General features: G+C 42.3%; 1 protein-coding gene across 6 annotated transcripts in view; it reads right to left on the bottom strand.

Annotated features, from left to right (window-relative positions):
- Positions 1-26,283, bottom strand: part of LOC125165218 (cytidine monophosphate-N-acetylneuraminic acid hydroxylase) — a 127,998-nt gene that overhangs the window by 22,545 nt on the left and 79,170 nt on the right. For all 6 annotated transcript variants that reach the window (XR_007152022.1, XM_047857810.1, XM_047857809.1 and 3 more), the window contains 6 exons: positions 22,271-22,380; positions 20,776-20,966; positions 16,590-16,737; positions 16,195-16,276; positions 14,405-14,542; positions 11,928-12,063 (listed from right to left, as the gene is read on the bottom strand). Coding sequence is in view for 5 of the 6 variants with exons in the window: in XM_047857810.1 (XP_047713766.1) it covers positions 11,928-12,063; positions 14,405-14,542; positions 16,195-16,276; positions 16,590-16,737; positions 20,776-20,966; positions 22,271-22,380 (805 nt within the window). In the remaining variant the exon portion in view is untranslated. The remainder of the gene's footprint in view (positions 1-11,927; positions 12,064-14,404; positions 14,543-16,194; positions 16,277-16,589; positions 16,738-20,775; positions 20,967-22,270; positions 22,381-26,283) is intronic.

Here is a 26,283-nt window from a genome sequence, read left to right as displayed (position 1 = left end):
AAAAGTTGTTAAAGATGTTACAACAAAAGAAAATTACAGACTGATATCCCTTATGAACACAGATGCAAAAATCCTCAACAAAATACCAGCAAACAATATCCAACAGCATACTAAACTGATTATACCCCATGACCAGGTAGGATTTGTCACAGAAATGCAAGGGTGGTTCAGCATAAGGCAATCAGTAAGTGTATTTCACCACATTAGTAGAATAAAGGAAAAAAGCACACAATCATCTCAATCGATGCAGAAAACGGATTTTACAAAATTCAATACCCTTTTGTGATAAAAAAAAACACTCAGGAAACTAGGAATAAAAGCAAACCTCGACATGATAAATGGTGTTTATGAAAAACCTATAGCTAACAACATGCTTAATGGTGAAAGAATGAAAGCTTTCCCCCTAAGAACAGGAACAAGACAAGGATGCTTGCTTTTACTACTGCTATTAAAAATAGTACTGTAAGTTCTAGTGAAAGAAATTAGTCAAGGAAAAGAAATAAAAGACGTCTAACTGGAAAAAAAAGAAGTAAAACTTTATTTGCAAATGACATGACCCTATCTATAGAAAACCAAAGAATACACAAGAAAGCTAATAAAATTAATAAGAAAATTTAGTAAAGTTGCATGGTAAGGGCGCCTGGGTGGCTCAGTTGGTTGGGCAACCAACTTTGGCTCAGGTCATGATCTCACAGCTCGTGGGTTTGAGCCTCGTGTCAGGCTCTGTGCTGACAGCTCAGAGCCTGGAGCCTGCTTCAGATTCTGTGTCTCCTTCTCTCTCTCTGCCCTTCCCCAATTTGTGCTCTGTCTCTCTGTCTCTCTCTCTCTCTCTCTCTCTCAAAAATAAATAAACAATAAAAATTTTTTTATTTTTTATTTTTAGTTTTGGGACAGAGAGAGACAGAGCATGAATGGGGGAGGGGCAGAGAGAGAGGGAGACACAGAATCGGAAACAGGCTCCAGGCTCTGAGCCATCAGCCCAGAGCCCGACGCGGGGCTCGAACTCACAGACCGCGAGATCGTGACCTGGCTGAAGTCGGACGCTTAACCGACTGCGCCACCCAGGCGCCCCTAAAAAAAATTTTTTTAAGTTGCAAGGTATAAGGTCAACAAACAAAAATCAGTTGTGCTTCTGTAAACCAGCAAAGAACAACCAAAAAAGGAAATTAAGAAAACAATTCCATTTACAATAACATCCCAAAGAATACCTGGGAATAAATTTAATTGAAGGGGTAAAAGATTTGTACACTGAAAACTACAAAACACTGCTGAAAGAAATTAAGAAGAACTCAATAAAAGACCTCCTATATTCACAGATTTGAAGAGTTATTATTTTTAAGATATCAATACTCCTCAAAACAATCAGCCTTTTTTGCAGAAATGGGATAGTTGACTGGAATGGAACTGATTCTCAAATTCATATGGAAATACAAGGGTCCCTGAATAGCTGAAACAATTTTGGAAAAGACAAAGTTGGAGGACCAACACCTTGCTACAAAGCTAGAAAAACCAAAACAGTGTGACACTGGCTTAAAAATAGACATATAGACCAATATAATAGAATTAAGAGTCCAGAAATGAACATCGAATACACCTATGGGTAACTGATTTTTGACAAGGGTGCCCATATCTTTCAACACAGAGAGAACTGTCCAGAGACAACTGGATTTCCACAGGCAAAAAAGATTAATTCAGACCCTTACCTCACACCATATACAAAAATTGACTCAAAGTTGATTAACAACCTAAATATAAAGGCTAAAAACCATCAAATTTTTCAAACAAAACATATGAATAACTTTCTGTGACCTTGGATTTGGCAATGTATTCTTAGATATGACACCAAAAGCATAAGCAATGAAAGAAAAATCAACAGATTTGATTTCATATTGATGAAGAACTTTTGTACATCAAAGGTTATTATCAAGAAAGTGAAAACAGAGTCTGTAGAGAGTGGAAGAAAATATCTGCAAATAACACACCTGATAAGGGATTAATACCCATATAATATTTAAACGCTCCTACAATTCAATCATGATAGCCCAATTTAAAAATGAGCAAAATGTCATAGACTCTAAGTCTAAAGTTCTTTCTTGTGTAGCAAGAAAGCAGACACAGGATTAAAATGTGAGAGATGGCTAACATCCGGGAAAAACCAAGAGCCCCAATAAGGGTCCTTGCCCCATTTTTATTAGGATCAGAAGGCTTACAAACATGGTGATGGACGTGCACAAACAGACAATGAAACTGTGAACATTAACTCATGGGCATGAGGGAAAGGGGGTCTTGAAGATATTCAGGGTCTAGGGGTTTGGGTTAATACAAAACAAAATCCTGGCACCAGGTGGCTGGGTAGAAGGTTGCTTACAGGGGACATGAGACACCACCTCTGTTTATCTTAGCTAGCCTAGGGGATGAGACAGATAGGACACATGACCTCAGGGTTAACAAGGCACCTTTTCTTTTGTTAATCATCTCTGATCTGGGCAGCTTCACCGGCAGTGCAGCAGTCTGTAGTCCTATTTACTTGTTTACCTAATTTGGTCCTTTCCTCCTCTGAAAGCAGCTTTCTGCTACAGCACTAAATTGGGGGGTGCTTTCACCCTGAATACCTAATCTTGCTTACCTCATGTACCTTTGTATGGGGGCCTTTGCCCTCCTCTACTCTATCTTGGGGGCCTAATCTTGTTTACCCAGGCTTGGATGTGAGCATCCTATGGCTTTGTAATTCTTTATGCCTATTAACCCATCAGTGCAGGCTCAAGGAATTCCTAAGCTTATTTCCCATAGCAAAGGGGTGCCTGGCTGGCTCAGTTGGTTAAGCTTCTGACTTTGGCTCAGGTCATGATCTCTCAGTTCAGAAGTTTGAGCCCCAGGTCGGGCTTTGTGCTGACAACTCAGAGCCTGGAGCCTGCTTCAGATTCTGTGTCTCCCTTTCTCTGCCCCTCCCCCACTCACACTTGCTTTCTCTCTCTCTCTCTCTCTCTCTCTCTCTCTCTCTCTCTCTCTCTCTCTTTCTCAGAAATAAACATTAAAAAATGAGCAAAGAACTTGAATAGATGTTTATGCAAAGAAAATATATAAATAGTTAATAAGCACATGAAAAATGATCAACACTAGTCATTAGGGAAATGCAACACAAAGCTATAATGAGTTACCATTTTACACCTGCTAGAATAGATATAATCCAAAAAATGGAACTAAGTGTTGGCAAGTGGAGAAACTGGAACCCTTGCACCTTGCTGGTGAGAACATGAAATGTTGCAACCACTGTGGAAAATAGTTTGGGACTTTCTTTTTTGGCTTAAGTTTATTATTTTGAGAAAGGAGGAGAGGGGCAGAGATGGAGAGAGAATCCCAGGCAGGCTCCACTGATGGCACAGAGCCTAATGCGAGGCTCAATCCCACCAACCATGAGATCATGACCTGAGCTGAAATCAAGAGTGGGACGCTTAACCAACTAGACACCAGGCATCCCCAGTTTGGTAGGTTCTTTAAAGTTAAACATAGAATTACCATAGGATCCAGCAATTTCAGTCCTAGGTATATATCCCAAAAAATTGAAAATAGGAACTCAGATACTTGTATACCACTGTTCTTTGAATCATTATTCACAATAGTCAAAAGTTGGACACAACTCACTTGTCCAACAGAAGAATGGATAAACAAAATGTGGTGTATCCACACAACAGAATATTATTCAACCATAAAAAAGAATAAATTCTCATACAACTGGGAAGAACTTTAAAGCCATTATGCAAAGTGAAATAAGCTAGACAAAAAAGACAAATATTTTATAATTTTTCTTATACGAAATATCCATAATAGGCAGATTCACAGAGACAAAAAGTAGATTAGATTTTATCAGAAATGGAGGGAAGGGTAAAGGGAGAGTTACTGCTTGGTGGGTGGGGTTTCTGTTTGAGATGAAAAAACAAGTTTTAGAAATAGTAGTGATGGTTGCATAACACTGTGAATGTAATTAATGCCACTGAATTGCACATTTAAAAATGGTGTAAATGCCAAATTTCATTATATATAGTTTACCACCACCCCCAAATTATACTGCATCATTACCAAGAAGGGCTTCCACCAGGAATGCAATATTGGTTTAACATATGAAAGCCAATCATTAATAGACTAGAATATAATCATCTCAGTAGACACAGAGAAGGCATTTGACATGTCATTTGACATTTAAATTAACATATTCATTTAAATATCCATTCAACTGTATTTGTAAACTGAATTCTGAAGTTGGTGCTTTCTAAAAACTTTTCTAAGTTAGCACATGTTTACGATAATGTAAAAGCCGTCGTCATCATATTGCACTGTTCTTTAAATTTTTTTTTCAACGTTTATTTATTTTTGGGACAGAGAGAGACAGAGCATGAACGGGGGAGGGGCAGAGAGAGAGGGAGACACAGAATCGGAAACAGGCTCCAGGCTCTGAGCCATCAGCCCAGAGCCTGACGCGGGGCTCGAACTCACGGACCGCGAGATCGTAACCTGGCTGAAGTCGGACGCTCAACCGACTGCGCTACCCAGGCTCCCCAATATTGCACTGTTCTTAATGCAAGATGGTTCTATTGACAGATGAAGTATCCCCGAGGGTAAGATGCTTAAAAATATTGCATTTAATAATTAGGATTAGTGATTGGCACTATAGAAACGTACTTAAGGGCACCTGGGTGGCTCTGTCAGTTAAGCATCCTGACCCTTGGTTTCAGCTCGGGTCACGATCTCACAGTTTATGAGATGGAGGCCCATGCCCAGCTTTGCACTGACAGCACGGAGCCTGATTGGGATTCTCTCTCTCCCTCTCTCTCTCTCTTCCCCTCCCTCCCTCTCTCTCTGTCTCTAAATAAATAAATACATACATAAATAAATAAGAAAGAACTATACTTAAGAATATTTTAAAATTTTGTCCTTGATCTTCCCATGTTTATTTCTCTACCACAAGAAGTTTAGCTAACCTCCACATTCTCATATAGATACAAAAAATACATGAAAAAGTTTTTTTCCTTGTGATGAGAACTTGTAGGGTTTACTGTCTTAGGAACTTTCGGGCATTCTGTACAGCAGTGTTAACTATAGTTGTGTTAAAGATTACATCCTCATGACTTACTTATAACTGGAAATTTGCACCTTCGACTATCTCTGTCACATTCTCCAACCCCAACCCCTGCGTCTCTCTAGTAACTGCAACTCTGAAGTCTTTTTATAGGGTTTGGGTTTGGGTGGCCTTTTTTTTTTTTTTTTTTAGATTTGACATATAAGTAAGATAATATGGTATTTATCTTTTTCTGTCTGACTTATTTCACTTAACATAACGTCCTCAAGGTTCATCCAATGTTGTAACAAATAGCAAGTTTTCCATCTTTCGTATGGCTGCATAATATTCTATTGGTATTCCATAATACCACATTTTCTTTATCCATTCAATCACTGTTGGACACTTAGGTTACCTCCTGTTTGGTTTGGGCTATTATAAATAATGTTGCAATGAAATTGGAGGTGCATTTCTTTTCAAGTTAGTGCTTTCATTTTCTTTAAATAAATACCCAGACGTGGAATTGCTAGATCATACAGTCTTTCTATTTTTTATTTTTTTAAGGAACCTCCATACCGTTTTCCATGGTGGGTGCATTAATTTACATTCTATTAACAGTGCATAAGGGTTCTTTCTCCACATCCTCTCCAACACTTATTTTTTTGTGGTTCTGATAATAGTCATTCTGATAGGTGTGCAGTAATATTTCATTGTAGTTTTGATTTGCATTTCCCTGATGCCTAGTGATATTGAGCACCTTTTCACATACCTGTTGCCCATCTGAATGTCTTCTTTGGAAAAATGTCTATTCAGGTCCTTTACTTGTTTTGAAATTGGATTATTTTCTGCTGTTGAGTTGTAGGACTTCTTTATATATTTTGGGTATTATCTCCTTATGAAATCTATGGTTTGCAAATACTTTCTCCTGCTCCATAGGTTGCCTTTTCATTTTGCTTACGACTTCCTTTGCTGTGCAAAAGCTTTTTAAATATAGTCCCATTTGTTTATTTTTGTTTTTGTTGTCCTTCCTTTTGTTGTCAAATCCAAAAATCATCTCCAAGCCCCATGTCAAGGAGGTTACTGCCTATGTTTTCTTCTAGGAGTTTTATGGTCTCAGGTCTTACATGTAACTCTTTAATATATTTTGAATTAATTTTTGTGAATGGTGTCACACAGGGGTCTAGTTTCATTCTTTTACATGTGACTATCCAATTTTACCAGGACCGTTTAATGAAGAGTGTCTTTTCCCCAGTGAATATTCTTAGCTCCCTTGTCAAAATGTTTATTTCTCAGGTGTTGATTCTGTTCCACTGGCCTATGTGTCTGTTTTTAATGCCAATACCATACTATTTTGATTACTGTAGCTTTATAATATAGCTTGGAATCAGGAAGTATGATGTCTCTTGCTTTGTTCTTCTTTTTAAGGGCTGCTTTGGATATTTGGGGTCTTTTGTGGGTCCGTACAAATATTAGGATTATTTTTTCTATGTCTGTAAAAAATGCCTGTGGAATCTTGATAGGGATGACACTGGGTAGTATGGACACTTTGACAATATTAATTCCTCCAATCCATGAACACAGATTATCTTTCCATTTATTTGTATCTTCTTTGATTTCTTTCATCAACGTGTTATATTTTCAGCGTAGAGATCTTTCACCTCCTTGCCTAAATTTACTCTTAAATATTTTATTATTTTCAGTGCTATTGATATTATTGTTTAATGTCTTTTTCAGATAATTTGTCATTAGTATACAAAAACCCTGATTTTGTTATGTTCATTTTGTATCCTGCAGCTTAACTGAATTTGTTGATCCCATTGAGTGTTTGATGACATTTCTTTGTACGATTTAAAAAATTTTTAAATGTTTTATTTATTCTTGAGAGACAGCATGAGCGAGGAAGGGGCAGAGAGAGAGAGAGAGGGACACAGAATCCGAAGCAGACTCCAGGCTCTGAGCTGTCAGCACAGAGCCTGACATGGGGCTCCAACTCACAAACTGTGAGATCATGACCTGAGCCGAAGTTGGATGCTCAACTGACTGAGCCGCCCGGGAGCCCCTGTGTGATTTTTATAGTTGCTGCTCTGGGGATTGCAATTAACATACTTAACTTTCCAGTCTACTTAAAAATGTTGTAGCGCTTATGGTAGAATGTCAAAAACTTTCCACTACACAGGGCCCTTTATGTTAGTGTTGTCTTGTGTACCACACCGGCATACATTGAAAATCCCATCAGACCATGTTATAATTGTTGCTTTCAACTGGTTAACATTTTTTTTAAAGAACTTAGGAAAAAATGTCTTAATGCGTAGACAGTTATTACCATTTCTGTAGCTCTCTCTCTCATTCTTGAAATTCCAAGTTTCTCTTTAGTTCCATCTTCCTTTCCTCTAAAGAACTTTCTGTAGCATTTCCTTTTCATGTTTATTCATTTTTTCATAGAGAGAGATAGATAGTGTGAGCAGGAAAGGGACAGAGTGGGAGACACAGAATCTGAAGCAGGCTCCAGGCTCTGAGCTGTCAGCACAGAGCCCCATGTGGGGCTCAAACCCAGGAACTTGGAGATCATGACTTGAGCCAAAGTTAGATGCTCAACCGACTGAGCCACCCAGGTGCCCCTCTTTAGCATTTCTTTTAAAGTAGGTCTGCTGGTAATGAACTGTCTTCATTTTGGATCATCTGAAAATGTCTTTATTTTACCTTCATTTCTGAAGGGTATTTTCACTGGATATAGTCTGGGTTGACAGTTCTTTTCTTTAAGCACCTTAAAAATGCTTTTCTACTACCTGCTGGTTTCTGTGGTTTATGATTAGGAACCCACAGTTACTTGAATTTTCCTCTATGTTTAAAGCATTATTTTTCTCTGCCTGAATTTCTGTTTTTCCACAGGTACAGACCATCTCCTTCCCCTTCCGATCCAACCTAAGTCTGGAGGGCAACTCCATTCTTAACTTCTCAGGTAGGGATGCCTTTGTGGGTGCCATCAGGAAAAGTCTTTCCTTCTCAAATTTAGCTTAAAGATTAAGACACTTAAAATGTCCATTACCTTGTCTGGTTCCTCTTCTGTGGTCACACCTTAGACTACAAGATCAGCTCAAAGGATGTCGTTTATCTGCATTCAGGCCACAAGCTTTGACATGAAACATGTTTATTTAGGCCAAACAAGGAAATGCTCTGTTCTTCTTTTTTAACTGAAGCTTCTACAATACTTCATTGCTGGCCTGGCTTTCACAACTTTCCATGGTGTCATGTGGCAAATATTGCCACTGAGGTGATACTGTTTACCTGAGTGACCGTAACTAAGAATACGTAAGCAGTAGAATAACCTGTTTTAATCTTCTTCAACGGACTCTCTTGGACCTAGAAATGCTTTCTCTTTGTATCTTTGAACCTATGTCCACCATTGCCCAAGACAGTGAGTTATGTGACAATATGGCAAGCATTACCACAGTCCAGTCTCTCAGTCCTCAGGTATTTCCACGTGGCGTGACAGCTGTGGATGACAGCGGGTTCTCTTCCCCACTCCTTTCTCCATTACCTTAAGGAACAGATAACCTTTAGCTGGTAGGCACAGCGGTTGTGAAACTGTTGAAGTAGTTCTGTGTCAGCTGGTTAAAAGCTGCTTCTCTGAGTTCCTGAGTGTCTCCTTTGCTACCCCGAGACCTCCTGGCTCTCTCTCTCAGTTCCATCAATTAGAAGATTAAAGCTTGTGGGAGCGGAGCCTTCAGGACCTGATCCAGCATTAACTGGTGTGTGTTCTGATGGCTATCCCGGTTCTTAACTACATTGAATCTTAGCGCCATTCAAGTGAAATCTTTGTGCTATGTCTACCATAGTAGGTACTGGGAAGTTTGTTTTGGTTACATTAACTGATGGCCATGTAGCTCTATACCAAGACTGAGTGTGAGACAGAGTTATCTACTGATCACTCTATTTTCTTTAGAAAACTAAAGAATTTAGGGAAAACCTGAGGGAGTTTCTGAGGGCCATCAACTGCCAGCAGTATTGGAGATGCTCATTCCCTTGGTTCTGTGTAAGTTTCACTCGACACCCACAACCCTTCCCTGGTTCCCTAAGTCCTTCATTTGCTGTCTACCTCCGTTAATTCAACTCATGTCTATCTTCTGTCCCTCAGATTAAACATGCATCAATAGGGTTAATAGATGGGCATGTCTCCTGTGTTACCAAAGGCTCCTAAATTTCATTCCTACTTTGGCACTGTTTCTTGTGATAAGATTGCTTTTGACATACGCATTTTTAAAAGGTGTGTATGTTTATACATGAACACATTCTTTCAATTTATATCTAGGCTTATCCAGCGATTCCAAAGGATTTCTTATAAGGGCTATGCTCCTTCAAAGTAAGAAGTTCTTAGGGAAAAAAGTACATCTGGGTTTCTTTTTAAGTTTAAAAACGTAACTGATGTAGCTGCTTAGTGGGGAAGCACAGTAACATTTCAAGTACATGGACCTTCCTTATAGAAAACACCATTGAGGACTAGAAAAATAAACAGTATTTCTCTAGCCACAGTAATTACAGTACTTCTCAATGGGACACATCTTGATCAGAGTACATCTCAATTCAAATACTAACTTTTCATCAAGAAACTTTATCAACATTTAAATTTCATAATACTTACAGTTGAAAGAGTAGATTCACTTGTTCAAGTTATTCCAAACATGCTTACAAGTTTTTCAGTAAGTGAATCAAGCACCAAAAATATTTTTTCATGTAATACTCACATGTACGTTGATAAAACTGCTTCATCTTTCTTGGGAAGAACTGATTTGACTTTGAAGCAAAATGAATTTGTTTCCAAACTACCCAAGTTTACTGCCCAAGTTTAGTAAATTCAATAACTCTTGGGTAAACTCATTAGTATTGACACTGAATTCAAAGAGGGTAATGCATAAATTGAAAAGCAGTGGCAAATTATAAACAGTAACAAAGCATTGTTCAAATTTGGTTTGCAATTTTTGCAGTTTATATACTCCCGCCAATTACAAATAACGTCTTCTGCATATTGATTCATGTTAGAAAATGTGTAAAATCATTATTGAATTGTATTAGAAAAAGATTCAATTTCAATATAACATTCAACCTGTATGACTAAGTCACAAATACATGTTTCCTCTCCCTGGAGCTTTAAATGTAGCTTGTTCGTATGCAGTATAATATCAGAGAAATGTTAGTCACGATGCCAGATTCTGTCTATGATTCCTGAACATTTGGCAAGCATTCTTTTTGTTTCAGGAAAAATTTGCACTTTTTTTTTTTTTTAAGTAGGCTTTACGCTCAACGTGAGGCTTGAACTCGTGTCCAAACGTGTCCCTATTTTCCTTAAGATCTTTTCCTTAAGCTAGAAAAATACGTTAAATATATTGTAACATAGTAACTAGTTCAATCGAATTTCCAAGTACAATGAACACAAGTATCGCTGTGAAACGAGCTCTCTACGTAACATATTCAACAAAACACATTACAACACCGTATCGGTGCATAGAAAAAATAATTCAAACCCAATCGATCCATCGACGCCAACTTCTGTAACCCTCAACTGCACCAAGGCCACTTTAAAAGTGCTCATAGCCACGCGTGGCGGGTAGTTACTATATTGGACAACTCAGCCCTAGCAGCTCCAATCGATGTCTCAAAGGACATTAATGATCTTGCAAATGTTTAGTTGAACTTTTAGGAATTCATAGGAAATTTTGGACGTTTCCTTCCTATCAAAGGGTCTATGTTTTGAGAGAAAAGAAAAAGCATTTCTCCAGCTCAGGCATCTGGTAGTAGTCAAGTTCCCAGGAAGGACAATCCGATCTAAAGACAGCGGTTAAGATGCACGAAAAACAATGTTCCTTAAATCTGAAAGCCCCCTGGGATAGATATTCCTATTTGAGAGAAAGTTTATTAAAAGTCAGCTGCTGGGGCGCCTGGGTGGCGCAGTCGGTTAAGCGTCCGACTTCAGCCAGGTCACGATCTCGCGGTCCGTGAGTTCGAGCCCCGCGTCAGGCTCTGGGCTGATGGCTCGGAGCCTGGAGCCTGTTTCCGATTCTGTGTCTCCCTCTCTCTCTGCCCCTCCCCCGTTCATGCTCTGTCTCTCTCTGTCCCAAAAATAAATAAAAAACGTTGAAAAAAAAAAGTCAGCTGCTGACTCTTTCAAAGATGACCTGGTATCAAAGTGACTATAACAAGTGAATTTTGCGCAAGACCCAGTACTGACACGAATGACTATCATTATTGCACCGTTAAACTGAAGACCCAACATTTAAATAACATTCTCAAAGAAACTCCACCGACCTCCAAAAACACAGTTGAAAAACCAGACCAAGAGTTACAGTCGCCAACCATTTCGCATACCCCCAGAATGAGAAGGGAGCTTCAATGTGACGGGGACACGATTCTCTACTCTGGGCCGCCGCGTGGTGAAGAGAAGAGAGTTTTGGCACCGGGCGCACCAGAGTTCACTTCTCAACTCCAGCGTTTCCAACAGCCCGGCTGTGCAAGTCCCATGCCTCTCTGAGTTGGATTCCCTATCGCAAAAATGGTGTAATAGTACCGACCCCACAGCATCCCTGGGAAGATGGATTCGAATGGCGTGGCTAAAAGTCCTAGGTTAGTTCCTGGCATGTACTCAGCCCACAGCCGTTGCCTTCACTCTTTCCAGGATCCTTTCAGAGACAATCTCTCTGAATGGATTCTAGCTGCCAAGCACGGCTTTTATTCATGCTCTGTGTTCTCAGGCAGCCTATGAAGCAAGTTCTAGACTGCTCCTGCTCACTCATTCCCATTTCGTGTTGATTCCCAGCTAAACAACTCATCCAGCATACATTAACTTAGGCATAAAAATGTGGTACCAAACGTCCAGCCATACTTGTCTGATGGGTGAGATTCCACAAAATACCCAGCAAAGGGGCAATAAATTCGGGGTTGTAGGTCCTTCACCAGCCGGGCCTTGTAGTTCAAGAGCTTCTTCCTCTCTGCTTTAATGAATTGGGCTTTCCATTCCTCTGCAATGACAGGGCTTGGGTTAGAATCTCCCCAGTTCAGAAATCACAGAAAAACAGAAGTTCTGGTAAAGCAGAACTCTTTCTGGAGATAAAATTGATAGACTAACATGGAACAGAACAAAGCTCTGTGTCATGAGTGAAAAGTGCTCTCTGCCCCCAAACGCTTTACTTTGAAAATTTCAACTTATTACTAGGGAAATGTTACCAAACCAGCCAAAGACACTGAACTCTCTCCTTGTCTATGGCAACTCACTGGGACCCTAGCTGAAGACAAAGGGCAGCATGCATGGCTGTCCTTTGTGTGCACGCACATTCTAAGGGTGCTGTAATTCCTGTACGCGTTAACCCTTTTCTAACACGGACATGACTTTATCATTTTGGTAGATTATAAAAGCAACGTGTGTCCCTCATACTCCGGCAGGTGCACAGCGGTTGACAGCGTGAATGCTGGAGTCAGTTAAGACTGAGGATGAAAACGCAGCTCCCCCAGTGCATTAAGTCTATTCCCTCTTCCGTGAGTGGGTCGTCACCCCTACCCCACAGGTTGTTTCTCTGTTCACTCGCTCACTCACCCATGCAATTTTTTTAATGAGAACCTACTGCGTGCCAGACAGTTCTAGGTGCTGAGAGGCCAGTGGTGAAAAGATAAAGCAGGCCCCTGCTCTCATGGAGTATTTATTCTAGTGAGAGAAGCAAATAATGAACAAGGACATAAATAAGGTCATTTCAAAGAGCGATGAGCTAGGAGGAAAGTAAACCAGGACAAGGGGCAGAGTGGCTGGGGTAGAGGGGCATTGTCAGACAGAGCCGTTGGCGAAGGTGACATCGGAGTCATAAAACCCAGACACAGACATAGAAGGCGCTGACCACATGATCAGGGGCCAAAGAACTCCAGGGGGTCGAAAGGGCAAATACAAAGGCCCAGGGCAGGAACGCACTTGGTGTATTGCGACTGGGGAATGAATGATAGGTCGGTGTGGACTGATCTATAGCAAGCAACGGGAGACAGGCAGGAAAGGAAGCGGGGGAATCAGGCAGGGCCAGAGCATGCAGGGCACCGCATCAGGGAGTTGTTCCTATGGTTATCACTACTGAATTTGATAAACACAGATAAGGACACAGAGAAATGAGTGACCCATAACCCAGACGTACCAGCACTCGTATACTCCAGACCTTTTTAGAAATGGGTGCGTGTATTCATTCCCATACACATACACATGTTCACACGGGAATGGGATCATTCTAGCTAACCTTTAATGGGCATATTTTGCCTCCCCAGTTAACTCCCTAAGACAGGCACCTTCCTCTCTCACGCGGTTTTGCACCCTGGTGGGCAATGAACACAGACCTATGGAAGAAAGGAAGGAACCGAACAGGAGCTTGCTTCAGACTGCAAGGAATATTTCTGCCGCATTGCTAGAGATCATGTACCAAACGTTAATTTACTACGTAGACATATATTGCACACTTACAATGTCGGCATTGAGGATGCCACTTACACACTTTCTCCCATCCCAACCCAGTACCACCCCTAGACTCAGAGCAGAAGAGGCCTCGCCTTGGACCCTACGCTTTTCTCCCCCTAGGTTTGAGACAGAGTTGACATATAACATTGTAGAAGTTTAAGGTATGCAACGTGATGATCTGATACGCGTCTGTATTGCAGAATGATGATCACAAGGAGGTTAGTTAACACCTCCATCACCTGACATAATTACCATTTTGTGTGTTCGGTGAAAACCTCTGGGACCTTTTCTCCCAGCAACTCTTCAGTGTATAAAACGACACTGGTAACGATCATCACCACGCCGCACGCTACGTCCTCAGAATTCACTCCTCTTATAACTGGAAGTGTGGACCTTTGACCGACATCTCCCCACGGCCCCTACTCCCTAACCCCCGCAACGTCACCTGTAGTGACGGCACTCCTCCCGTGTATGAGCATTCCATGGGGCCTAGGGGACACGCCTTCGTCAAGTGGCACACACTCTGCTCTGAACTACCTTCCAAGAACATTGAAGTCTGGATTACCAACGTCGGACCTTTCCTGCTCGGCTCTATGGTCTACACCATGAATCAAAATGATCCAAATGATTTTTTTCTTGGCTATTCCTCAGATGTACCCTAATAGCCTTAATGTTTCTTTCACGCTCCATCACCATATTTCGAGCTGGAAACGTTAGCTTGTCTGTCCGTGCTTTGCAAGTCTGGTTTCCCAGTAAGACTGTAAAAACTTCTTGTGGGGAGTTTAACCGTATCTTAATTATCTTTGTGTTTATTCTCACAGCATTTAACAAAGCACCATGCCTCTCTTTGGCATCGCTCTGATATAAAATATTACCGGTAAATTTTCCACCACTGAAAGTCATCGGAAAGCCTGATGCTCCTCCAGCAAAATCACTCATCATTAGAGCAACCTTCTCAGGCAACCTTCCCCCATTGGGTCTAGTGCAGTCCACTGTATTAAGTATCTTATGACCTGTGGAAAAATAAAGTGGGATGGGTTTTCAGGGTGAAATCTTGAACATCATACAGTTTGAATTCCCAAGCCAACGAAGTCTCCCATGTATGTCTCTTTCATGTGACTCATTTGATCAGAGAAGAATTACTTCTATCCAAGGAAAAAGGTGAGGAAGATTTGAAAACCTAAAATCTTCAATAGCATTTTTGTTTTTAAGTTTCAAGTGAATAAATTCATCCTATTTGATTTTATTTGGTGGGTTCTGGATGTCCCATGAGGACAATTAGCTTGATTTCACTCCAGGATCACAGACAGCTTACTTCCTCAGTCAATTATCTCTAGATGTTGAGCCCAAAGAATGCAGAGGAAGCATGATGGGATCAACAGAAATCTCAACCTTCCACAAATTCCATTCAATGATTGTTAGGGCAGTAAAGCCATCTTCCCACATGAAAGGCAGAAGTGCATGATTACATTACATGATAATATTTCAACAGATAATAAGACATTTATCAGAATGGCTAAAATAAAAAATACAAGAGGGGTGCCTGGCTGGCTCAGTTGGAGAAGCATGTGGCTCATGATCTTGGTGCTATGAGTTCGAGCCCCATGCCAAGTGTAGAGATTATAAACTTATAACATGTAAGTTTATATAAATGAATAAACTTAAACACACACACACACACACACACACACACACACACGAAACCATAAGTGTTGGCGAGGATTTGGAGAAAGGGGAACCCTCCTGTGCTGTTGGTGGGAATGCAAAGTAGTGTAGCCATTGTGGAAAACAGTACAAGGGCTCCTTAAAAAGCTAAAAATAGAATTACTTTATTATCCAGTAACAGAACTACTGGGTATGTACCCCCAAAATACAAAAAAAACACTAATTCAAAGGGATACATGCACCCCTATGTTTATTGCAGCATTATCCACAATAGCCAAACTATGGAAGCAGCCCAAATGTCCATCGACTCATGAATGTGTAACATACAGTGGAATATTATTCAGCCATAAAAAAAGAATGAAATCTTGCCATTTGCAATGATGGACGGAGCTAGAGAGTATAATGCTAGGCAAAATAAGTCAATCAGAGAAAGACAAATACCATATGACTTAACTCATATGTGGAATTTAAGAAACAGAACAAATGAGCAAAGGAAAAGAGAGAGAGAGAGAGAGAGAAACCAAGAAACAGACTCTTAACTATAGAGAACAAATCTGGTTACCAGAGGGGAGATGGGTGGGAGGATGGGTGAAATGGGTGATGGGAATTAAGGAGCGCACCTGTGTTGAGTATAGGGTGATGTATGGAAGTGTTGAATCACTAAATTCTGCGCCTGAAGCTAATATAACACTGTATGTTAACTGCACTGGAATTAAAATCTCAAAACGTAAGACATTCGGTAAAGGCAGTTTGAAGAAATTACTATATGCGATATACAGAATATCTGTTGCCTTCTGAAAAGGCTTTGCACCTCTCACTACATAGACAACATTACTGGTAATACGTTCTTTGGAAAGATTATCTGAGTGATAGCACACTGTTCTAAGGCAAGGACAGAATACATTTTATTCCATGGGAAACGAAGATAGTAGAAGATGGTTATCACTCTTCCTTCCAGGAGCATTTTTCTCTTTCGTTATTGATGAGGGCAAGAAAGTACCTTTATACTCCACAATAATGCAAGTGTCCATCTCAGGATGAACGCCATCCATCAAGATCATGAATCGAAGATTTTTGTCTACCTGGAATTTAACAATAAAAGCAACAACTGTGTATGCCAGTTTGGCTTCTAATTCAGTATTCGAGAAAGCTGTCACCTCCTCTGGAAAGAAATCTCCTTCATCCAAAACTAGATTATTATCCTGTACTATGGAGTTACACCGTTGGTAAATGGGGGAAAAAGTGTCTTAGCTCAAATAAAGGTGGTATTTACAGAACGCTATGCACAGACAAAAATCGGCTCTTGTTTCTTTAATCTTCAAGTGACCTCCTCACCTAAAATTCAACCCAGAGAGCATAACGGGGAAGTATAGAAAAAAAACGTAGATATCTGACCTGCTGCCATATTCCGAACGGCACTATATTGATATTGGTCAACTGGACACCGCTCTGATTCAGATTCCAAAATACAGGTCTTTCCGTGTTTCCAACGTAAATGGGAATATCCGGTCTTCTCCCAGCCAGCTCCTTCAGTGTGGGGTAACTAGGACCAGAAGGATGGAAAGGTTGAAAGTGACAGAACAAGATCACCTAGTAGAAGAGACAGTTTGCTCCTTATACCAACATGTTGACCAAGAAGAAACTGAGGGGCGCCTGGGGGGCTCGGTCGGCTAAGCTCCTGACTTCAGCTCAGGTCATGATCTCACGATTCGTGAGTTCGAGCCTCACGTCGGGCTCTGTGCTGACACCTCGGAGCCTGGAGCCTGCTTCCGATTCTGTGTCTTCCTTGCTCTCTGCCCTTCCCCTGCTCATGCTCTGTCTCTGTCTCTCAAAAATAAATAAACATTTAAAAAAAATTTTTTTTTAAAGAAATTGAAAACACAGACTCTCATCAGAGTCCAAAAGAAGGGCTTTTTTCCCTCAAAGCTGAGTATAAAGGTGAGGGGCATTTCCTACAAGATTCCTTTTTCCTTGTCAGAACAGACCATACCCCATGGCACGTATATCAACCAGGTGGGCAAATTCTATCTGCTACTTGAATGCTGTGGGTAGTTCTAACTGAAGGTAGAAGATGGAAAAAGTCATGCTGAAGAGGTTGCTGGTAGGGGAAGACCTCTGTGATTTTCTTTTTTTTCCTCATTCCCCACATGGCAGCTCCCAGTAAGAGAAAGGCCTGGTCCACAAGACAAGGAGACCCTGGGGCAGTTTTTCAACTTTCAAAGGTTGTTAGCCACACCTCAGTATATAGAATAAGTTCTTTGTCCTCACAGGGAGTCCGTTTCCAGTTGGACAAGAGAGTCAAATTTAGTGTAGAGGAAAACGACATTCAACATGGGTGGTAATCCCGACTCAGTGCACCATGAACCGTCCAAGTAGCTTTCGAACACCTACATAGATTAAGTCAAGTTTCATTTACTGAGCAATCATTATATTAAAAAAATTATGTACGCTGTGGGGTGTGGCAGAAACATGAATAATAAACAAATAAGTGGCAAGGTATCTACATGTCAAACATGGTGTCAGGCACTTTCACATGGTAGTTTAACGCTCACCAAAAACCCTCTGAATTATTCGTTTGCTTTTATAAGCGAGGAAACATATCCAGGCATATTCAACTAAGAAACAGCAAACTGGTATTCAAATTCACATTTTCAGATTCTAGGCCTAGCTCTTCCTCTAATGGAAGGCAATCCGAGACTCTAATGAATGTACTGTCTGGTTTAAGAATCACCCTTGTACAGGGGCGCCTGGGTGGCTCAGTCGGTTAAGCGTCCGACTTTGGCTCAGGTCATGATCTCACAGTTCCTGAGTTCGAGTCCCGTTGGGCTCTATGCTGACAGCTTGGAGCCTGGAGCCTGCTTCGGATTCTCCTTCTCTCTCTGCCCCTCTCCAACTTGTGCTCTGTCTCTCTCTCAAAAACAAATACCAAAAAAAAATTTTTTTTTTAAATTACCCTTGTACAGAGTGCAATGTCAGGAGAAATAGGTTATTTAATCACAGGAAAAGCAGAAGCAAAATCTGCATAACTGTACTAGTATTTAAGTTCCAGCACTGTGTTAAAGATAGTCAAAAAAGCAGAATCCGGGGGTGGGGGAAATCAGAAAATTTTCTTCCTTAAAAACAAAGGATTCGAAAAGTGAAAGATTCTTTGTGCCTTCAATCTTTGGGTTCAGCACCCAAATCTTCTATTTTAAAGGACTTTGGGGGTTAGGACAAATTAGTCTAAAATGGATGTTTTATTGTTTTCTGATTTTTTTTGATTGTTCACAATTCTTAGTGGCATCCATTAATAATATGATCTATTGCAATACTCCCTCCCTTTACACAATGAAATCACATTTCTTTGACTAAAGACTACTCTCTAAAGTGCACTGGCCTTTCCCCCTTGTTTTTGTTTTTAGCTCAAATAAAAATTATATTTACGGAACGGTATGTACAGACAAAATAAGTCATTGTTTCTTTAATCTGGAAGTGGCTTCCTCACCTACAATTTAACCTGGAAAACATAACTGGACAGTGTAGAAAAAACCCACAGATATCTGACCTAGTGCCATATTCCTAATGACACTACATTGATAGATATCAGGAGATTTTATTCAGCAAGTAAAGGTGAGACAAAAAATGGGAGAAAACGGCCCCCATGTTTATGAGTTGACTAGGCAAGGGGCGCCTGGGTGGCTCGGTCGATTGAGCGACCGACTTCAGCTCAGGTCACGATCTCACAGTTTTTGAGTTCGAGCCCCGCATTGGAGTCTGTGCCGAGGGCTCGGAGCCTGGAGCCTGCTTCGGATTCTGCGTCTCCCATGCTCTCTGCCCCTCCCCCGCTCATGCTCCGTCTCTCTCTGTCTCAGAAATAAATAAACATTAAAAAAAATTATGAGTTGACTAGGCGAGAGTCAAAATGGAAGGGGTTATCAAGGAACCAGCCTCCGCGGAGTGACCCCGACGAGCTTCAGTAACTCTTCGGTGATGACCTGCCTGCAGTAGACCTCATGGCCATGCGTGCTGTGACACTCTAGTTGAGAACTGGTGTCATAACGCCTGACAAATTCACCTACACAAGCCCCTGAAATGAAAACTAAATTGCTTTTTAGAACTGTGGTTGGGGCACAGCTGGACGAAATGACATGCAAACTTCTCCCCTTCCCTCAAATTCCGTGTGCTCCCCTGAATAAACCAGCAACCAGGTTTTAGGAAAGCCAACTGCACCTTGGAATGGGCACTGTGCAGCCATCACCTCATGTAGGTAACCCTGCTCTTTCTGTAGAGGCTACACAAAAGAACTCGCACGCAGCACGGCAGTTACACGGTGCATGAACCCAGGGCTCTCAGAAACTCGGAGGTGTGCGGCCGCAGCTTCCGCACATGGTGTGGGACAAAGGCGCCGTGCAGTGGACACAGAGATTTTTCATCACCGCACCCGCATACTGGGTTGTCATCAGTTTGTAAGTGACCGGCAGGTAACTTGTTATTCAGCCAGTTAATTACATTTATAAAGCATTTCCTGAAAAAATAAATAAATAACTGAGCGCATATTCATGTCTTGGAGTAGAAAATCCAGGGGCCAGTCAACCAGCAAACAACATACCGTCCCTAACCATGGACGTTTCTACCAAAGCATGTCCTGCACGTGAACTTTGTCACGGAGGTTCGCAGGAGAAAAAAGGCTGAAGTTGCTTCATTTTATAACACTGTGGGCACTGCTGCGTGTTTAGATGGGCGACCCAGCAGCAGTGATACAAACTTCAAAACAAGGAAGAACAAAAACGACCCTGTAATTAACCAAGAGATTGGGACCATGGCCTTCCCTCTTTCCTAAATAGTTCATTTGCAAATGTGTGTGGCTTTATAAGCGACAATTCTCTTCCTTTTTGATTTCCTGGGGGAGGGGAGTTTCAGTTCCCATTATCAGTGTGTGATGCCGGTCTGGTTTCAATGAAGTGTTGGATCGGGTTGACTCAGGGGCAAAGAGCCGGGAGCTCGGGGTTATCGGGGCGCTACAAATCAGGTGGCCAACCGCAGCAACCTGTTCCCGCAAGCTAAGAATGGTTTTGACCTTTTGAAAATAGCCGAAGGGATCATCCAAAGGACAATGATGCCTTGTGACACATGAAAACTATGATATTCGCAAGTCCTTGTCTATGAATAGGATTTCATTGGAACCACAGCCACAGCCACAGAGGTGAGCAGATGCGACCGTGACCACACGGCTCGTACAGCCGAAACCATCGACGCTCTGGCCCGTACAGAAAATGTGTGCCGACTCCTGCTATAAATGTTGAACTGAAAAAGGAAGTCAGCTTTGGTGATCCTTCGATGCAGACTTCTACCAAGTGGCCCGAGAGGGGGAAGTGGGAAGCAGAGAGGGTTATCGGCGCCCCCCTCCCCTCCCCACCACGGGGCCTTCCTCACTCCCGGCAGTATGAAGTGTGCACGCGCTGCTAAAATCGGGCCACGCCAATGTCGGCATTCAGCTGACCTGAGTCCGCTTTTTCTCATCCCAGCTGCACCTACCTCCAAAATTGCAAAAGCCCCTGAAACCGCACTAGGCCTTTCCCGCCGCACTGGCTCCCTTCATTACCTCAGGTGGTCTGAGTGCATGTGACTGATGTAAATCAAGTCTGCCTGGCACAGCCTCTCCAGCCAATCAGACGGAGGCTCGTGCAGCAGCCACCAGCCTCGGGCGAACGCAGGACCCGTTAACCAGGGGTCAAACACCATCCTCTTGTCTCCCAGCTTGAGGTCCATGCAGGCGTGGGTGAGGTACGTGATCTGTTGGAAGACAGTGAGATTCAGGTGACGGAATCCTTCCCGGCCAGCAACAGGGAGCCGAAAGGTCTGTGCCGCTTGGCCGACACCCCTTGGCCGGAGAACCCTGTCCTGAGCGTGATCAGGACAGAGGACCCAAGGGAGACTCAGCAAGAGACTTCAGATGGAACATAGCTCGCAGTGACTGGTCGCTGCTTCGTTAGGATAGAAACTCTCCCGGTTGGTTTTAGGTGCCAAAGCAACTGACCTACCTAGTTTTACTCTATTTCAATTAGCTCCTAAATGCTCACTTATAATCAGCGCCGCAGACTGCCCTCTGTGCCGAGTCCTTCAGGGCACGATTTACGAGGAAAGGCAGTTAGAGGTGATGCGACAGACACTTGGGGATTTACATGCCAGAGTGGCTGTGGAGAGATACAGGAATGAGTGATTCCGGTGAGGTTGGGTGGGTGGCTTGCCATGTGGCTTGCAAGAATTCCTCTTCTAAATCACCTGCTACCACACTCAAGATGTCGAGGTCTTCTGAGAATAGCTATAAACAATGACAGAGAAACAGGCATTGACTGGAGGATTCCAGCTCAGTTCCTCAGTCCTTTCCCACGGTCCGGCACATCCACGGCAAACAGGAAGTACACCCAGAAGCAGAGAGAAGGTGTAGAAAGCCAGCGCGGAGCGGGAGGGGAGGCAAGCGATCACATTCCATTTTACTGGGCCTACTTCTTGACAGGTTTCCCTTTCCCTCAAATAAGTACACGCTTCCCAAATATTCCAGAAAAACAAATTTTTGATTACCTCTCCCAAACTGTCAACGTGTTTCCTCTGGAGGAAACTCTCTTTTAAAGCTAGGAGAGTACACAGGAAGGTTCGTAAAAGGGAAAAATACAGAAATATGCAGCTGGCCATCTTATCCGACAGCAATCTGGCGTCGGAGGTAACTTCCAAACTTTCTCCAATAGTTTGGCATGACTCTCCTTTGGAACTTTGTTTGCTCATGGATTTTTGTTGTTGTTGTTTCGTTGGGTTTTTTTCTGAATATATTTCCTTGCGATTCCTATCAAGTTGTGGAGGTTCCTAAAAACATTTGCTCAAGAGTTCAGAAGAACTTTATTTCATGTCCTAAATAGCTCCCTCAGAATATTTGAGGTAATATAGGATGTAAATATATATATATACATATTTATATATTTTAGTTTTATTATATATATGTGTATATACATATATATATAATACACACACACACACACATAAATGGACATCTTAGTTTTATTTTTGTTCTTAAGAACATAACAATTTTAATGTTTCCTTACCTGCACTTCTCCAAAAGCCAAATGTTCAGGAGATCTGGGTTCTGAATCCCAGGGATTGGGAGGATTCAGTTCTAGAAGTAAAAGTCCATTTTCTTCATCCATTTCAACAACTGGAACCAAAAGGGAAGAGACACGTATTCACAACACACACGACTGTACAAAACAATCGCTCAGACAGAAATGTGTGGCCCGGGTACACAGAGTACCAAAAATCAAAGGGAAATCAAAACAAGACACAACAGTCATTTGTGTCAAACAATATCTGCCCGGACAAGGGCTGGAGACAGACAACGCCAATTCATTGCCTCGTTCGTATTGCACTTAAGGGACTCATGGGACCTCAGCTGAGTCACAGAGATGCACACAAACAACTTCATTACAATTAAATGAATGAATGATACAGATGAGTTCAAGGTGCCATGGGAACGTGCAAGAGGGAGGACCTAACCTGGTTGTTAAGACTCAAAGCAGATTTCAAATAGGAAATCGTGCTCCAGCTAGACTTGAAAGACTGGGTACTTGGTGTAGACAAAAGAAATAGGATTATGTGAAGGAAAAGGGGTGACTGAGCAGCACACACAAAGGCGTGGAGGAGGGGTGAGCTTGATATTCACAAAGGGACTGGTGGCTTATGCCCCAGGAACACAGTGTCTGAGGCAGGCAGGATGGACAGGAAGGCCAGGGTACATCATAGAGGACCCTAGCCAGCATGCTAAGGAGGAATTTGGATTTTATTATGTGGCAGCAATGAGAGGTCAATGACGAATTTTAAGCCATTGTGGCACACCCTACCGGTGACCTACACCCTTCTTTCTTACTGTTAGCATCCTAATTTTTTTTTTTTAGGAGTGTTGATATGCCCATCTAAAGATCATGATTTCCCAGGGCCCCTTGCAATTATGAGTGGCCATCGACATAGTGCTACATACGGTGTCTACAGCTCTGGCCAGTGCGATGTGAGTAGAAGTCCCCAAGTGGGCTTCCGGAAACACTTTGATTTTCCTGACAAAGAGGGACAAAGTCAAAGGAAGCACACTAGTTGCCCTTCGTCTTTCCCTTCTCTTGTTCGGAAAGTGGTTGCTTCCCCTGAGGGAACAGGAGCCATCTTGGGATGCTGAGGGAAAAAGCCAGATCCTAAGGATGGCAGAGTAGGAAGACAGAAGGAACTTGGCTCCTTGATAAACTTCTGAAACGGCCATGATACCCAGGACTGTCTGCTTTCCAGCTTCTTGCAGAATAAGAAAAACAACCCCCGGTGTGACCAGGCCACTCTGACTTGGGTTTTCCGTTACAACAGCTGAAAGCAATACCTAACCGCCATGGCAAGGGAGTATTAAAATCAGAACTCAATTTTAGAAAGGCCACGCTGTGAGACACATGGGGAGAATCCACTGGAGGAAGGGAGGACTGTATCTGAGGGCCCTCACCGTGGTCTCGGAGGCCAGTGGCAAACTGCTGACGGGCACGGTCTCCGAAGACAGATGGCCTTGTTTGGTTGGAACCCTCACTCTCCCCACTTGTTAGCTTCACAGCTGGGTGACCTCGAGCAAGTTCACTTGACTGCTCCATTCTTCAGTGTTTTCCTTGTCAACTCTAGCTGCCTCCAAGGACGCAGGCATCCCAACAAATTGTAGCAAGTCTATTAATTGCTAAATGAAAGCAAATGAGGTCCTAGACCAATGCGGTCCGTGTGGAAATGGTGACACTGCTCTCTCCTCAAAGTCAAGCATTTTCCCCACTTTCTTCAAAGTATATAGAAAAAGAAATCTTTTCCACACCTTCCAAATGAATATTAATTACACTCACTTTAAGACAACTGCTTATGGAAAAAACTGAGGCAAAAATTACCCATAAAATGAAAAAGGATGCATTTTAGGATTTTCCTCAGGGGTGTGAACAAAGACTTAGACATGCTGTCAAACTTCAATTTTCAAGGTCATCCCGAGTAACCATAATAAAGAAGAAGTTGGAAACCTAAAGAATTACCTCCCCAAAGTCTGTTTTTCTCACTCATGTCCCTAGCTTTATCCTCATGGCCAGGTACTGGTAGTCTCTCTCCCTGCCCCTGACAGACTGATGTCTTGTGTAGATGGTCTCCCTGGAAGGCTCTCCCAGTATCAGCACTGCCCACACTTGGCTTCGTTGGGGCTCACCCGTCACCTTATCAGAGAAGCCTTTCTGACCACTCTATCTCAAAGAGCACTCTCCAACCCCCTACCTCTCATTATTTTTCTTCCTACCCCTTAGCGTCACTGCACATACTCTTATCTTGTTTGCTTCTGGCCTGCCTCCCCTACAAGATTATTGACTCCACGAGAGCTGGAGTTTGTTCTCTGCGATATCAGTAGCGTGCCAGGAACAATGCCTGACTCACGACAGGCATTCCTTAAATACCTGCTGAGTAAACTGTTTAGTTAATGGTCTTAATTGCATGTCTCCCAAGACTCTCTTGAGGCTACACAACTTTCTCTCAACCTAGACACTGCTCCTGCCCAGATATGGCACCTCAAATTGGGAACCTTAAATATAGAATTATCTCAAGATAAGCCAAAGATAAAATTTACTATTTCTTCATTTTTATTTTAAGGGAGAGAGGGAGAGAGAACGAGTGGGGTGGGGGGCAGAGGGAGAGGGAGATAGAGAATCCCAAGCAGGCTCTGCACCATCAGTGCGGAGCCCAGTGCGGGGCTTGAACTCACAACTGTGAGATCATGACCTGAGCCAACCTTAAGAGTCAGACCCTCAACCGACTGAGCCACCCAGGCACCTGTGCTGCTTCTTCATTTTTAAAAGAGCACTTTAGAAACCAGAAACATGACTGCACCAGACGGCTTCCGTTCATCCTTACAGACTCCTCTTCTCTACCTTTCTTCTCCCTCATCCACCTGCTCTCCACGTCAGGAGGCTGACTTATTTGGATCACATAGAAGGGCTCCCAGAGTCTCCCCTTCCAGATGAGTTTGGCCACTGCAAAGCCCCAGGATGAGACAGTGACAGGACTCAGTGAGGTTGGGGTTTTTATTCCTCTGGCTCCTTCCCAGTAAGGTGATTTTGTTGCAGACATTGTTGGTGGTCTGCACAAAATCTGTTCCCTCCTTCTTCCTATTAGCATCCTCATTTTCCTGAGGAGTGATGCTATGCCTATCTAAAAATCATGATTTCCCATGCCCCCTTTGCAATTATGAGTGGCCACAGACATAGCTCTGGGCATTGACAGAGGCCACTGCTCCTCTCTTGCAAGCCAATCCTTTATGACTCTCTCCTCTTCCAGATTCTGGAAACTGCTCCCTTCCTCATCCCTTTGGGCCTAAAGATGGATAATTTGGTTGCTATCAATGCTAGGTTACTCCACTTTCTCTGTGTTTCTCTCACATCCACAACTTACAAAGAAAGCCCTTTGTGAATACACTCTCATCAAATTATCCTAATTTGGGGATGGCACTGGTTTTCCTTTTGTGAGTCTAACCAATACAATAATTAAAAACGGCTACATTGAGGGGTGCCCGGGTGGCTCAGTCAGTTAAACATCTGACTTATGATTATGGCTCGGGTTATGATCTCACGGGATCATGGGATCTTGTGGGATCAAGCTCCACATCGGTCTCTGCGCCGACAGCATGGAACCTGCTCGGGATTCTCTCTTTCCCTCTCTCTCTGCCCCTCCCCTGCTTCCACACTCTTTATCTCTGTCCAAATAAATAAATAAACATAAAAAAATCAGCTATGCTGAAACCCCAAATTCAGAGGAGTGATTGCCTCTGGGGGATGGGGGTACATGTGATATGACCCAGGTCTTCTGTTGGTAACGTTCTGGGTCTTATGCTGGATGTTGGGCACATGGGTGGCCACTCTATTATTTTCATACCTTTAAAATACTGCTTAAGAATTTAATGAAAGACTATTAATATCTTAATAATAATCAATTTATTTAATAGTGAAAGACAACTGGCTTTCTTAATAAAATCAGGAATGCACAAAGGATGCCTGAGAGCACCATTATGATTATACTATGT

The sequence above is a fragment of the Prionailurus viverrinus genome, chromosome B2 (genome assembly GCF_022837055.1).
Source record: "Prionailurus viverrinus isolate Anna chromosome B2, UM_Priviv_1.0, whole genome shotgun sequence".
NCBI lineage: Eukaryota > Metazoa > Chordata > Mammalia > Carnivora > Felidae > Prionailurus > Prionailurus viverrinus.
This window is presented reverse-complemented; position numbering and strand designations above follow the sequence as displayed.